The sequence below is a fragment of the Pituophis catenifer genome, unplaced genomic scaffold (assembly GCF_029215685.1).
Source record: "Pituophis catenifer annectens isolate HBS135680 unplaced genomic scaffold, rPitCat1.0.hap2 SCAF_3, whole genome shotgun sequence".
Lineage (NCBI taxonomy): Eukaryota > Metazoa > Chordata > Lepidosauria > Squamata > Colubridae > Pituophis > Pituophis catenifer.
In genome coordinates, this window is record NW_027256883.1 from 128744255 (window position 1) to 128759652 (window position 15398).

Consider the following 15398-nt stretch of genomic DNA (forward strand, 5'->3'; position numbering starts at 1 on the left):
TGCAAAAAAAAAATTATAGCTATTAATTGGAATTTGTATTTATCCTTCCCCCACCCTTTTTTTTTATTCTTTCCAACCAGTGGGATAGTAGAAAATAATACAGGGGTCAAGTCTCTATCAATCAGCATGGTACCACTACAAAAACTTCAATTAAATTTGGTGAGGATAGTGAAGCCAGCAAACAAAAGATAGCTTGAAAATGAGTCAGATCTGTTTGATGGTTATGGAGGAAAAATATTTTTGGTATATACCTATGGAATGCTGTTGGCAGCTTCTCCCTTTTAAGCCCCAATCCCAGTCATGTAACAGAGTAGACAATACATAGCTCATTCTGTACCTGCTGGGGGTAAGAATGTAGTCTAACAGATACAACATGAGAAAGCAGAAATGCACGACACTCATAAATGCAACATGGTTCTTTTTTATCAGAAGAAAATGCAGACACCTTCTATGGCCTCTGCTGGCATAGAGATTGGAAACAATGCTGAAAGCCATTTTTCCTAGATTTTGTCTGACTTTTCAGTTTTCATTGCAATATACATAACTCAGTTATTCAAGATCTTCAAATTTCACTAGGATTCAGGTTCCTGGCTAGCTTCTTAATAACACATACATATTTAATAAATGAGACTTCTTGGCATGTTTAGTATTAGTACAAAATAAAAATATAATGCTGGTATTTTGCAAAGATATACCAGATGTTTGATGGGATGGAAATGAAAATAAAAATATTTTATTTAAAAATAGTTGACATTTCAAAGATAGCCAAATCCTGGGAGATTCTGAAATCTCATGAGGAGGATATTCTCAGTTGTTATGAAACCTGAACCTTCTTTTCTTAAAAAATATTAATTTTTATTGAACTTGGTGATAATACATACAATTGCCAACACCTGGCTATGTGACACTCCACAAAAGTTTATGGCTATCAAGTAGTGGTCCACATAACAAAAAAAGTTGGAAAACGTTGATTTAAAATATATGTCTATGGTGAAATCTCCTCAGTGAAGGTGAATATGAATTGTGAGCACTTTTCTTTTTTAGCACAGAGTTTAATCTTGTGTAGATAGTAGTCAAGTAGTAAGAGAAATATGACACATTTTGTGGGCAGTATTGGAATGGAGAAATGTTTAAGAAATATCATATCATAGGCCAAGAAAAAGTGGGTATTTTTTAATAACAAATTTAATATACAGCTTGACTTTTTTCGACAAGGAATACTATATTTGTGTTTTTCTGTGTTTATAATATCTTAGTAGTTTAAGGAGTCACTGAAAAGCTTCTTGATTCTTAAAATCGTATTCAACCTGGAAAGTGATCCAAGGAAAATATGAGCTCAGTTGATAGAAGGCCAGAGAAATGGGCAAAATAAATATGAATAAATACATGATGAACATGAATTTAATGATAAAATGCCCAAAGGAATAACTGTGGTAAAACCTTCAAACATGTGAATTGTCCTGGTGTTACCTCTCCCTGAAATTTTAACACAGAAGACTGAAAAAACAATCCCTGTACAGAAAGAGCTATTTCCCCAACACGTGCAAAAGACAGTAGAAATTCTGTGACAAAGCCAGTTCATAGAGAGCAATCCCAAACTGCCATCAAAGTTCTTCCACTGACCTAAATATCTATGTATTTTTATGATGAAGCAGCAGCAACAGCAGCAAGAGTATTACAGTTTGGCACAAATGACATCAGCACGAGGAATATGGAAATTTTCATCCACCCTGAGTAGGATGAAAGGCTGTTTCCTGTTTCTCATCTTTAGGACATGTTGTCTATTCAGGCAACAATAGCCAGAAACAATAGGCTGGCATATGCTCAACAGTGGCTCTGAGAAACGCAGGCACTCCAGGGCTAGGCTTGGTTAGCTTCAACCTACTGTGATCAAAAATGACTGCTTGGATGGGAATCAAAGTTCAAGCAGCAGACACATCCATTTCTTCAACCTTTGAAGTTTCTTGACCTCTCTGTGGCCTTCTCCACCACACGCTTACAGTTACAGAGACACCGTACAGAAACATTCATTTGCTCATCTTCTTCCACCCAAAACGACTACAACGGAGACCATTTCCAGTAGTTTCACTGGAGTGTTTTGAGGCAGAGGGAAGAGGCAGAACATCCTGGTCTACCTTTTCATTTCATAGTGATCGCTGGAGATTTATGGGACAGAAAATCAGTGGGAAAGAAAAGGTCAATCCAAACATTATCTGCCTATTGGAAGATCTGAACTCTAAGGAAAAAATCAAACTATACGCACACTGTAGTAGTTTATAAAGTTACTTGAATTATTAAAAAAGGAGACTAAGTTATTTTTTCCCATTTTCTTACTGTTATTATTTTTCATGGAAGTTCTTGAGTATCAGATTATTATGAATGTGGTTTTTTTCCCCCTTATGACTAACTAACGAAAAGGAGAAACATTTTGCAATAATTTTCCATTTAGGCTCATCCAATAAATCAAATCAAATGACTTTATTGCAATCATTAACCAGTAGAGAGAAAGAAGCAAAGGAGAAAAAAGATAGTTTTCAAATATCCAGAGCATCCAAATGTAAATAAAAGGAACGATGCATAAAAAATATGCTAAAAGGCTTCATTCTTATTAGTTAAAGCTAACCTAAAATATAGATTTATAAATCTCCTGGCAAAATCATCTAATAAAACACACAGAAAAATCAGATGTATTTTAAAAATATCACTTTAGCCATCAATCCAAATAGGAGAGGATAGGATTCTGTTCTGCATCCTCATTTCAGAGAGTCATTAATGTACCAATAGAAGAGAATATTTATAGTTCAGGATTGAACGGTGGTGTACTTGGTGCTCTCTAAATTTTATTGTTTACTTGCAGACATTTCATTACCCAACTAGATAGCATCATCAATGCTACAAGGGAGTGGGATTTGCTCTCTGTTTATATAAAAATGCCTTGCCCTGTCAGTGTTGTTTTCTTCTTGATAGTTTCCTGATTAGGCTACTGTTTATAATTTGTTTGATTGTTTGTCTGAGTTAGTAGGTCCTTGTTGGGATACTGTTTACGGCTTGTTGGTCTGGTATTAATATTGGTGTTAATCTCTGCTTATCTAGGGTTTGATTGCTGGCGAGGAAATGTTTTGGTCTTTTTGTTTCCCTTTTAGCTTTTAATTATCTCTTTTGAATGGAGTGTGAATGTTGTTGTGAATCTCTATTTCATTAAGTCATTCATTTGCTGGTCAAAGCTATATACAGCACTATGTATAACATACTCACCTGATTTACATGTGGAGTTATCTGACAGTCCTCCCTCAGCTGCTCCAAGTGTTCAATTAAAAAGTTGCTTACTCCGATTGACTTGCATATACCTTAATGAAAACAGAAAAGGAACTACACATGTGTAGCAATTTGCTGTGGCTTTACAAAACAAAACAAAAAGACAGTGCATTTAACCTTCTGATACACCCCAAAGGATGTTGAACTTAAAGACAGATGTTCCAACTTGACCACTTTTCTTCAAATGACCAAAGCCAATGTTACATTTTAAAATTGGGAACTAAAATGCAAAAGGCAATGGAGAATAGCAGAGATGAGCTTAAATATTTGAAATCCAAATCTTTCCCTTGACATTAAATTGCAGACTCCACGCATAATTGCTGAAAATACATAGTGATTCTGCATTTAATTCTGAATATGGTCCATACAAGCATTTCAAAAGTAAAAGGTATTTTAGTTGTGTTTCATGGAACCCCAAGCAAACCATCCTACTTCAGCTTCAGTCTTCTTCCTAACCCCCACCTTTTTTTTTTATTTATTTATTTATAAGGCAAGAAGGTTAAGCCTGCTCATTTCAAGAATGATGAATTCAGGATCAATCAAAAGACGTCAGGAAGAGTTATTACGCACACATCAATGTTTGTAGAACACTCTGCTTGAAAACATTATGGGGAAGGGGCTGTTTGTTGAAAATCAAGTATGACAGCATTATCTAAGGATGCTGCCCAATCAAGACGCTTTTAGGAAGCTGTTTTATAATCTAAACACATTGGGGATTCCCTAGTGGATTCAAGTTTCCAGGCTAAATTCTGGGAAAAGCTGATGTAGTGTAAGCAAAGAACAATTGGACTTCACCAGGTTGAAAAGGAGGAAATAGTGTTCTGAGCAGTGTGCCAAAAACTAGAGAAAAGTGGAACACTGGTAGAATGGGTGTAAGGGGGGGACGGGACTTCAGGGACAAACAGTTCAAACAGATTTCCGACTCCTTGTAGGTTACTGCTGCAAAAAAGTTCTTATATAACTATGTTTAGGAAGTGAAGAATTAAGACCTTGGAGTGCACAGCTTTTATACTGAGCTTTTTGCATGTCGGGTCCTGCCTGCCACTATAATATCCAAATATCTGAGGTTATAATACTTTCCAATATAAATACAAATAAGTGTGAAGGCACGCACATATGTGAAAGGAAATGTATTAATCTGAATTACATTTAATAGTCCTAAAAACTAGCAAAAGGAAAAACATTAATAAATTTAAGAAGAATAGTTTCCCTATATATTATGTGTCACACAACAGGGCAAACTTGGATAGTGAAGAATACAGGTTTTAAGAGAAAAATATCTGGAGGTAAAAACAGGAACAAGAAGTATTTTTAAACTTTATGAATAATTTGATGTAATCAGGAGTCAGATATAATGGGAAGGGATCTAGAACTTAATATTGTTTTTGCAGTTTTCCATATTCATTGTTCATTTTTTTCTTTCTTTGTATAAGGTCATGGGCATTTATTTTAGATAATGATAACTAATAGTGGTGACATCAAAATATATATTAATGTTTAGTCTTTTGAAGTGATTTAAAAGACTACTTCTTAAGACAAAATAATATGCCTGGTTTTATAGATTCAATTATTTAATTAATGCAGGAAAAAGAATTAAAAAGAAAAAATACTCTATGGAATAAAAATTACCTTCTCTTAAAAACAATGGATAAATTCCAGAGTTTCCAACATCATGTCTCCTGAATTTCTACAATTCTCTGGGTATCCCAAGGTAACCCAGCCATGAAAACTATCAAGTTGAAGAAGGCTTTTTAAAGACAATCTTTTTTATTAACTCACTTTATTTTATTTATTCAATTTAAGCAGTGTCTGACTCCAGACTGACTCACAGTTCACAGCGCCAATTTCTTTACTAGGAAGCTTCTACACAAAAGAGAATCCTGTTTCGGCTTAAAGTAATTATATGGTACAACGGGCAATCTGACATTTTCATACTCTGCAGCACTGCTGATTTAAATGTTATCCTCTGTGTACTACATAATATTGGAATGAACGTTATCTTCATGCCCTGAACAATGGCAACAATATAGTGATTCTTTTTTTTATGGTATTAAGGAATAGAGATCAAGCTCAAGAATGGAGGAAAATTGGCTACATGGATAGCAAGAAATAAAAATTATTTCTATTATAGGCCTTTTAGCCACATTTGCAAGACATAAAAAGGAATTATCGAGAGAGGCAACAGAAGCATTTTAACTTCCTTTACATAGCACAGACTCATGCTAATTCAGATTATATGGTATGAGCACAGAATAGTATGGTAAAGAGAGAAACTGTTGGGACTTTATCCAACTAATAATGTTTAGAAGAGTTCTACCAAATTATAATTAGTATAATGCTCAAAAAAAGAAAAAAGAAAAAAAGAATGCTATTATTTTATTTCAGAATGGTCTTTAGACTATTCTGCTCAATCTAAAAAGTGTCTTACTGACATTTTTGGAAACTATTTGTACTTTTATAAATAAAAATAGTGAGTAATTGGCCCTATCAGTGTTCATAATCCACATATATATGAGCTCAGAGTAAATAACTTATTTAATGGAAAACTTTTAAGTGTTATTAACAAAACAGTTTTGTTTTGTTTTAAGTTCATTTTGCTACTGGTAGAATATTTACAGGTGTTTTTTTTAAGCTTATGAGACAAATATTTGTTTTCTCCAAAAACGTCAGCTAAATCCAGAAAACTGCATTTAAATACTATTATTAGTTTTATAATAATGAAAACAGTTTAACTCTGTGGAGACAAGCAAAACAATTCTACCACCTAAGATTTCTATATTGTGTATACATAGTCAGAGAGATTGCATGCTAGGTAATTAAGAAACTCTGGCCAAACCTGTATCCTTTACAGTACCTCTGAAAAATCCTGGCAAATGGGTAAAATATCTTATACCTGGAAGAGGCAAATGATGTCCTTATTTTATAAATGGGATCCCAGAAATGTAGAGCACTTGATCTTTAATCAGTTTTTTTGGAAAATTCTAAAGCGGATAATAATGTAAGAGCTTTGACTTCCGGGTTGGCTCCGCAGCACCATTGACGGTCTTTTTAGACCGCCGCCCCCGTGATTCCGTTGAGCCGTTCTGACAGCGTTAATCAGCTGTCAAACGGCTTGAAAATCTCCCCTTCGGGAAAAGAAGGGGAGGAGAGCAGGTGGGTGAGGGTAGAGCTCCCTGAAAACCCCTGGATTAATTCCAGGGGTTAGGAGGGTGAGAGCTCCCCGTTCAGCCCACTGAAGCTCCGGATCCGGGGGGACTCTGTTTTTTTTTACAGAGCTAGGTGTTGCATCCAATTTCTGCTGTCAAACAGAAGATTAAATGATTTCAAAAAAGCAGGCGGAACAGAAGCAGGAGGACAAGCTTTTTGCAAGTATAACACTTAACTCCGGGGATACAATGTTTCTAATTGGATTTTCTGAGCTGGAAGTTAAGATGGCGTTTCTTTGTTGCGATTTTAAAAGGGAAAGTTAGAAAAAGTTTTTGCTAATAGACTCGTGCTCAGAGACTGGCTTTAAGTTGCTGGAATAGATTTTGAAGAGCTGTTTGGGAAAAGATTGTTTATAAAGAAATTGCTGAATGCTGCTCAAAAGGATGGCTCTGACTTTATGATTTTATGGTTGTGGGAAGAAAGAAAATTTCTTTAAAATAAAATGGCTTCTAAGAAAGGAGATCTTGAAAGTGCTGGATGCTATTTGGAGGTGTCAGAAACGAAACAGTTGTCTGATTTACAGAGTTGTAAGGATTTTGATGCAGAACTTACAGAATTTATAAAAGAAGCCATGAATAATCATACTGCAGCTATAAGTAACCAAATAGCAATTCTTAAAGGGATAACAACAGAAATGACTGAGGAAATCAAAACAACTACGGAGCATGATGACAACTTAGGAGATATTGCAGCAGAGAGGGTGGAAGAATTTTCTCAAGAATTTTCGAGCTTACTCTCTGCTCTTTTCGGAAAAATTGATAGAATCCTTCAAAATTATGACTTGGTTTGGAAAAAAGTAGTAAATGACCAGACTTTCGAAGTTTCAGAAGATGAAGGAGACTTGTCAGTGGCATCTATACATTTAATAGAAAAGAAACAATTGAACTTTTCTTCACAAACTCTTGACAAACTTTGGTTTTACAGACGAAGGAATGAACTGATTTATATAAGCATGAAGAGGCGATTTGGGGGCTCTAAATCAGAGGAAACTTTTTTAAAAAGGGGACAATTTTTGCAGTTATATCAACCTCAAATTAAAATGAAAAACCTCCTCAAAATAGAAGTAGGAGGGATGCAGAAAGATTGGAAAAAATATAAAAAGAAAGCAAGAATGGAAGATTAACCTTTTCTTTTGGCTTTGTAGTTGTTCTACTCATGGTTAAAAATGATTATGTTGTAGGTATTATAACTACTGAGGGGGGAAAAGTATAAAGTTAAATATTGATTTTTAAATATGATGTACTAATGGTTGATTAATCCTTTTTGGTTTTTTAGTTTATGTATTAATGGTTAATTATGTTGTTGATTATCTTTTAAATTTTAAAAATTGGAGGGAGGAATAATGAAGGGGGGAAATTTAGAAACTTAAAAAATGTAGAAATTTAATTAGTGAATATCTAAGGTTTATTTTTTGTTATGAGATTTCAAAATAAGAAACCAAGAATGGAAGATTAATTTTTTTTTTTTTGGCTTTGCAGTTGTTCTATTCATGGTTTAAATTGATTATGTTTTAGGTGTTATAACTACTGAGGGGGAAAAAGTATAAAGTTGAATATTGATTTTTAAATATGATGTATTAATGGTTGATTAATCTTTTTTGGTTTTCTAGTTAATGTACTAATGGTTAATTATAAAAATGTAGAAATTTAATTAGTGAATATCTAAGGTTTATTTTTTGTTATGAGATTTCAAAATATCTGAACTTTGAGAAAAGTAGGAGGGGGAAAAATGTTTTTAGGTTTGAATGTTTAAGATTTGTTAATGGTTTTAAAATTCTTAGACTTATTGGATTACATGTTACTTTGTGTTTATATAAAGGGAGGTTGATGAAATTGTAAAAGGGGAGTTAAGGGGTCTTGGGAGTTATTAAATCTTGCAGTTAGCTAGTTTATTTTAGCGAATGTTTGGTGAAATCTATGCCCTGTTTTTGTTCTGGGAAGTCAGGGGTGGGGGGTGGTGAGGAGGGGTTGAAGATTGAGTTTACCAAATTGATTTTTTTTTCTTTTTTTCTGATGATAGTATGAATGATTGTTTATATTGTATACTTGTTTGATCAGAAAATAAAAACTTTTTTATTAAAAAAAAAAATAATGTAAGAGCTTTATTAGCGTCTTGGGGTCAGTAAACATTGCGATGATTGTCCATCATACATTTGCCAAGAATTCGTTTTGTCTATCTTAATCTCAATTTCAATCCCTTTCTCCCTCCCCTAGGAAGCAAGCAATGGTAAACCATTTCCAAAATCTTGCCAAGAAAACTGCAAAGAGTTCTTCAGGAGCTAATAGTTAATACTGACTCGAAGGTAGGTAGGTAGATGAGAGAGAGGGGAGGGAGGGAGAGACAGAGAGAGAGAGATCTCATATAGCTTCCTCAGTAGACTGGGAATCCTGTGGACAAATATATTTTGATTTCAACAAAATGTTTGAAAAGGCATTTTGAGCATTAACACTTCCTTGAGCATTAACTATCAAAAGGTTCAGACATGGATCCAATGCTCTTTAATTTCTTTGTAAAAGATTGGATAAAAAGTATAGGAATTCTTATAAAATCTCACAATCATACAAAACTGGGTCAACAGCTGATCATGCAGAAGGCAAACAACTTTCAAAATTCTTTACAGGTTAGAGCAGTTGTTCTCAACCATTTCTTCATTAAAGGCCGCCCCTTAAATACTTTTTGTAGTCATGGACCATGGCCATGGACACACACTTAACTCAGACTTAACCCCAGACTTAACTCAAGATTTAAATCATAACATTTCTTCCATCCTTTGCAGATCCCCTGTGGAGAAATTTGTGCCGTTCCCCCCCCCCACCCCCAGTGGACCACGGCCAGAGGTTGGGAACCACTGGGTTAAGAAACGAGTTGAAAATAACAGAATGAAGAGCATCAACACAATGGTTAGATTAATACAACATTCAGCTATAAGCCATAGTTCACAAAACATAAACTGGATTCATATAAGCTAAACCAAATCAAATACTCTGCCTTCATGTAAGGATTTAACTTGATGAATTGCAAACCCCAATATATGGCTTAGGTATATGTGAACTAGACCATAATGGCTTGCTCAACAAACCACACTTAATGCAATATATTAATTAGTTCTTTATTGGTGGAGTCCAGTGCTTTAATGTGGATTTCTAGGGAATTTTTTTTCTTTAATATGGATTTGCCGAAACCTTATAAGCACATTTCCCAAAACACTAAGGTAATGCAAATTCAGCACTCTCTTTCTTGTGAAAACAGGAACTGCAGACTGCAACCAGATAACACAGGAAGATTATTAACATACTAATGATTTGGCACATAGCCATTTGATGCATGAAATCACTAGTGATTTGTCTTGTCACCAAAATCCCACATAAATGGAAAGAACCTGGCCATTTGAAACAGCTGTGTTGTCAACCGACCACGTCTGCATGACTTCTATTAATACTAATAGGATCTCAGGATATATAATGGGATGGAAACCTACCTTAATCCAAGATTTAAATATAAATACCTATTAGCATAAATTAAAAATTTGCAATTCAGATTGACTCTTCGGCTTACATTTACATACTAAATAGAAGCAGCAACATATCATCTTGGCTTTTTACATAACTATAATCGAACACAAAAGCAGAGATTCTGTGACACTTAACATTAACAATTCAGCTTTTACTGCTGACAGACTGACCCAGTGCCTTTGCTCAGTATAACTGATTTCACAGATTTGTCCTATGGACAGAATGGATCATAAATGGAGAAGCCTGACATCTTTAGGAAAACATAAATACAATGAATACATAAATAAATGTAACAAATTCACTGGTGGTTTTTCTTGTGATTAGAGAATGCCAACACTGTTAGGTGCCTATCAACATTTGCAGCTATAGATCCAAGACTTGCCACATTTATAATATGCACTATATAAAAGATGCATTAATCAAGTTTCCTACTTGCGGCAAAATTGTATGCTTCAGCATTAATATCCCAATGTTTTTTTATTAAAAGAGCTTTAAAAACTCTTTGTAAATTGAGCTTATAAAGTTGTACAGGTAAACTCGCCTAATGACATCCCTGTTTAGCAACTGCTTGAAGTTATCATGGCACTGAAAAAGTAACTTTACAATCAATCCTCACTTTTAGGAGCATTTCAGTGTCCCACAATTACCATCTGTGCACTTCACAATTGGCAGTAATCTGGCAGTAAAAGTACAAGACATGATCATGTGACATCTCACTTAACAACTTGCAGTGATTCACTTAATGACTGAAGAGAGGTTATAAGCCTGTTGAGGTCACATGAGGTTCTGCTTAGCAATTGCGGCTGCTAAATGAGGACTATTTGTATAGTCTAATTACAGGTAGTCCTTGATTTACAACCACAATTAGGACTGGAATCTCGGTTGAACAAGTGGTCCTTAAGCAAGGCATCACATAACATGACCACTTCGCTCAACAATCACAATCCCAGCACTCCCAGTTGTAGTTGTTAAGCAATTCACAGGTTATTAAGCAGAGTTCCATATAAGGAGCATGGGGTAGGGAAGGTCTAGCATAGACTGTGGTTGAGTTTGGAGGGTGCTGCAGGGCAACGTAAAACTGTCATAGCCCGGGAGGTTCAGGCTGTTCCTTCCCCACTAGGCCTGGGAGGATTCCCTCCCCACCAGTGTTTACCTTTAGTGTTTTATAGATAAGAATTTTTTTTGGGGGGGGAGTTCTGAATACATCTCTGTAGTTTGGCCTAGTTCACTCTGAAATTCATCAACATTGATCTGTTGCCTAATTATTTTCAGCTCTAGAATTAGCAAAAATTCAAGCATTACTGTTTGGTGCAATTTCATGATTAAAGGTTCTTGTAATAGTATCACCAGCATACCTTACACTTCCCATGTTTCTACCAGTGAAATTCCCCTGAGAGCCATTGTAAGCATTTTTAGATGAGGATCATTGAGACTCCTGAGCAGAGCCCAAGTAGAGACCTGCTTCTTAAGCAGCAAACCTGAAATTAGCATATTAACTATGCTAATAGACACCCTGATAAATATCACTCAAAACTAATAACCATATTTCAATTTGTGTCCGTTAGCTAGGTTTACAACCCATAGTATTGCAATTTGCTTAATTTAATCTGTTAGTACAGGTCAGACTCCCAAAGGTTAAATCTGTAGTTTAAAAAAAAAAGAGGCAACGACATTGCAAAAAGTAAGCCTACATAAACTGTACAAATAAATTAATTTTCCAAAAGTAGTCTAGATCAGCTAGTATTCTACTACAGCATGGAAAGGTATAGGTCAGCAACTCAGTAATATTTTTTTCATTAATTGATATTGCCTCAAAGAATTACACAATTTACAATAACATTGCAGCAGAGAACAATAGACTGTCTAAATGCAGATGCTTGTTGTATACATATAATAATACACTAAGATGAGTACAATTACCTTTGCTGAGTCAGGACACCAGAGGCAGTAATTTTGATACATCAAGCCAGCTGTTCTCTCCCAGCTATGACATGCCAATATCAATGACCACCTTGTTTACTCTATTAATCTAACAAATCTGTCTATAATAGCACTATCCTTCCAATGGACTCATATTTCTAACAAGCAAATGTTACACAGCAGTAATCCAGAATTGAGAGAAGCAATTTCAGTGACAGCTCAAATTGACCAGTTCGTTTTCACAGGGAGGGACTACTCAGGGTACTGTCAGTCAAATTATGTCGACTGGCGACTCCCAGGGGGAGGGCCTTCTCTGTGAGGGCTCCAACCCTTTGGAATGAACTGCCCCCAGAGATACGGAATATCCCTATCTCCGTGCTTTCCGCCATGCCCTCAAGACCCTGATGTTCCAACAGGCGGGGTTAAACATATGAACATGTGAATGATTTTTTAAATGTTATCTAATTCTGGGTTTTATTTAATTGACCAAACTAAGTAATAATTTTAATTAGCAATTTTATGATGTTTGTGTGTCTATATTTTTCTTGACTGTACACCGCCTTGAGTCCTACAGGAGAAAGGCGATATAGAAATATAATAAATAAATAAATAAATAAATAAATAAATAAATAAATAAGACAGCACCTATTAACAGGCAAACAAAGAAATTTTAATATTTTTTTATTAGTTAGAGAAAACTGGGTTATGTTTATTTCAAGCAGTTTATTTACCTGCTTGCTTCTCTCAAATGCACTTATATATCCAGATTTTCTAATTTTACACATGCGTTAATGCCACAGGTTATATACTAGCTCTTTATCCTAAATTTCATTGCAAAACATATAGATAAATAGTGCCTATAAGTCAGTCTTCTAGTGGCTAGCTGCAGTTTTTTGGAAGTGCTTTCCTTTTCCTAGGTTAATAGGGTGTGATCAGCCCATGGTCACCCAAGCTGGCTTTGTGCCTATGGTAGGGCTAGAACTCCCAGACTCCCAGTTTCTAGCCTGCTGTCTTAACCACTTCTTCAAATTTGCTCTTTTTCATTTCAAAACAATCTATACTTAATCAGAAACGACCTACAAAATGGCTTGGAATACTGTGAATGAACTTGCTTCACTGGAGGCTTTTCCAAAAGGGTCATACGAAGAGAGGAGACAAGAAGTAATAATCCAGCCACTAACATGACGACGCTCTGTCCAATCTTCGTTGCAAGATTTGACTTTTGCACAAATAAGATTGAACTTTCACTACATTGACTTTCATAGAGGTATGTTAGGTGGCATTTACCTAAAATATGGTTACTATGTCCTGCAAATGAACATCTGTCCTTCAAGAAAAAAACTTCACAAGAGGAGGGAAAAAACAAGACAACTTGGCTTCTTCCCTTCAGGATGGTTTTTTGTGTAAACAGTACAAATCAGCCTACAATAAAATTAGCTACTTGAAAGAACACATGTTAATTTATGTTAAGTAATTTTTCTAGTGTGTTGTTATCTATCAGATATCAAACAACGGGGTGGAGGGAGCAATATTTTGTCTGTCGCAGAAGACAAAACAAATCAGTGTGAAGTATTTTATAGATATAGATATATATGACAACATTTATTATTAACAAGTATACAAAAGTAGCATCTTTTTAAAATTTGTTATAAAACAGACATAAACATATTTACCTATCTGTAAGAAGAAATATATTCCTACCCTCCAAGCTTCTAGCCAAATCAACTTTGCCAGAAAAAGATAATCAGAAGATCAGAAAAAAAGCAATTGGAAGTGGAAAAAAAAGGAATTGGCCCATAAGCTGACTTCAACAAATGTGCCTGGACTACATTTCTCATCATCTCCACATAAACATAACCTGATACATCTGGCAAGCCCAGATTCAGAAAGGCTGATTTCAGACAATCAACGCCATCTCCAAGTTTTGGGAGATTCTTAAATAAAGCAATACTGGTGACCTTCTGGAAGAGAAGGAGACCTGTAAATCATGAGCTCTGTCTAGCTTTCATTATGGTCCCTTGCCAAATAAGAAAAGTCATGTAATGGTGTCCCTTTTCTGTCATCAGAACTCAAGCAAATACTTGACCCACTCCCTTCCACGTCTGTATTTTGCAGGTGACAGTTTAGCTTTAGCTGAACACTGAAAACTGATATGCAATATTTGTTGCTCAAAAAAAATTGTCTTCAAACAAACTCCATGTAAAGATCAAAAAGAAGAGGGACAAACACTCCAGATACAGAGTATCTGATCTTATTAACACTAAGTTTCATAAATAAATGGTCTCAGTAGCAAAGCTTTGTTTGAGACAATAGCAAGTCTTATCTTTCCTAAACATTGCTATGGGTGTGTATCAAAAATTTTAAACCTTGAACATTAACTGTACCATATTCACACATCAAAAAATACTTTACAAAGCTTTTTTTTCTGAATCATATTATATTTATAATTTTAGAAGCTCAAAAGGTACACTGTATACCCTACTGCCTGACTCATTACAGGAAGAGAAAAAAAAACCTTACTGAAAAATGCCCCTTCAGTTCTCAGATCGTTGGCTTTTTCCCTAACAGAAGCTTTATGACAATCTGAATAATGGACGGATAGTCAACAAGTATACAAATAGAAATGATGGAGATTAGAACATGTACTGTGGAACCATCCAAGTTCTCTGGAGACTATGTACTCTTATGGTCTATTGTATGCAGAGATGAAGTAAATGGAAGAAAACAGGAACTGGTTGGGAGGAAACAAACTGAAACTTAATCAAGATAGAGTGTCATGAGTTAATGAACTGAAGGAGAAGGTACCATTTAGTCTATTCTGAAAGGGATTGCCCCTTGAAAAGTTAAGAAAAAATGTGAGAACTACTTCTTCAGCACTGTTTTGAAAGGACAGGTAGCAGCAAAGGACATGTTAAGCAAAGCACACAGGTAATGGCTTTGCTTAACATCTGCTCTGTTTAGCGACTGTTTGAAGTTGAGTGAATATACCATTTCTGGAAGCTAAATGCATAAGTGCTACTCTTTCGATACTTTGGGTGTCACTCCTTTCACACAATCCATTGATAGCAACATCTCCTTGTGACCACATGTTGAAGCAAATAGTCCAATCTCAAGCCTTTAAAAAGACATTAAAGTCATAACTCTAAAGAGAAGGAACAGGAAGGCACAAATATCAGCAGCGCATAACAGCTTCCTCAAGTGTAAAGCTCATAGGAACTACAGAGCTGGGGGAGGGCAAATGTCACTATTCCCCTCCTACTATTATATTCCCTAGATACAAAATACTGCTTATATTACATATCTCAAAACTTAGAGGCTATCAAAGATCATCTTCTCTAATTTCCTCAAGAGGAAAAAAGGCATTCATAAACAGATTGAATTGGACAGAGGCATCTACAAAACATCCACTTTCACATTAGCTTTTTATGGCTTGAGTTACAACTT

At 35.2% G+C, this 15398-nt stretch overlaps 1 protein-coding gene across 2 annotated transcripts in view; it reads right to left on the minus strand.

Moving 5' to 3' along the window:
- Positions 1-15398, minus strand: part of LOC139315138 (uncharacterized oxidoreductase YtbE-like) — a 74506-nt gene that overhangs the window by 22583 nt on the left and 36525 nt on the right. For both annotated transcript variants that reach the window (XM_070941158.1, XM_070941159.1), the window contains exon 4: positions 3256-3347. In XM_070941158.1, the coding sequence (XP_070797259.1) occupies positions 3256-3347 (92 nt within the window). The remainder of the gene's footprint in view (positions 1-3255; positions 3348-15398) is intronic.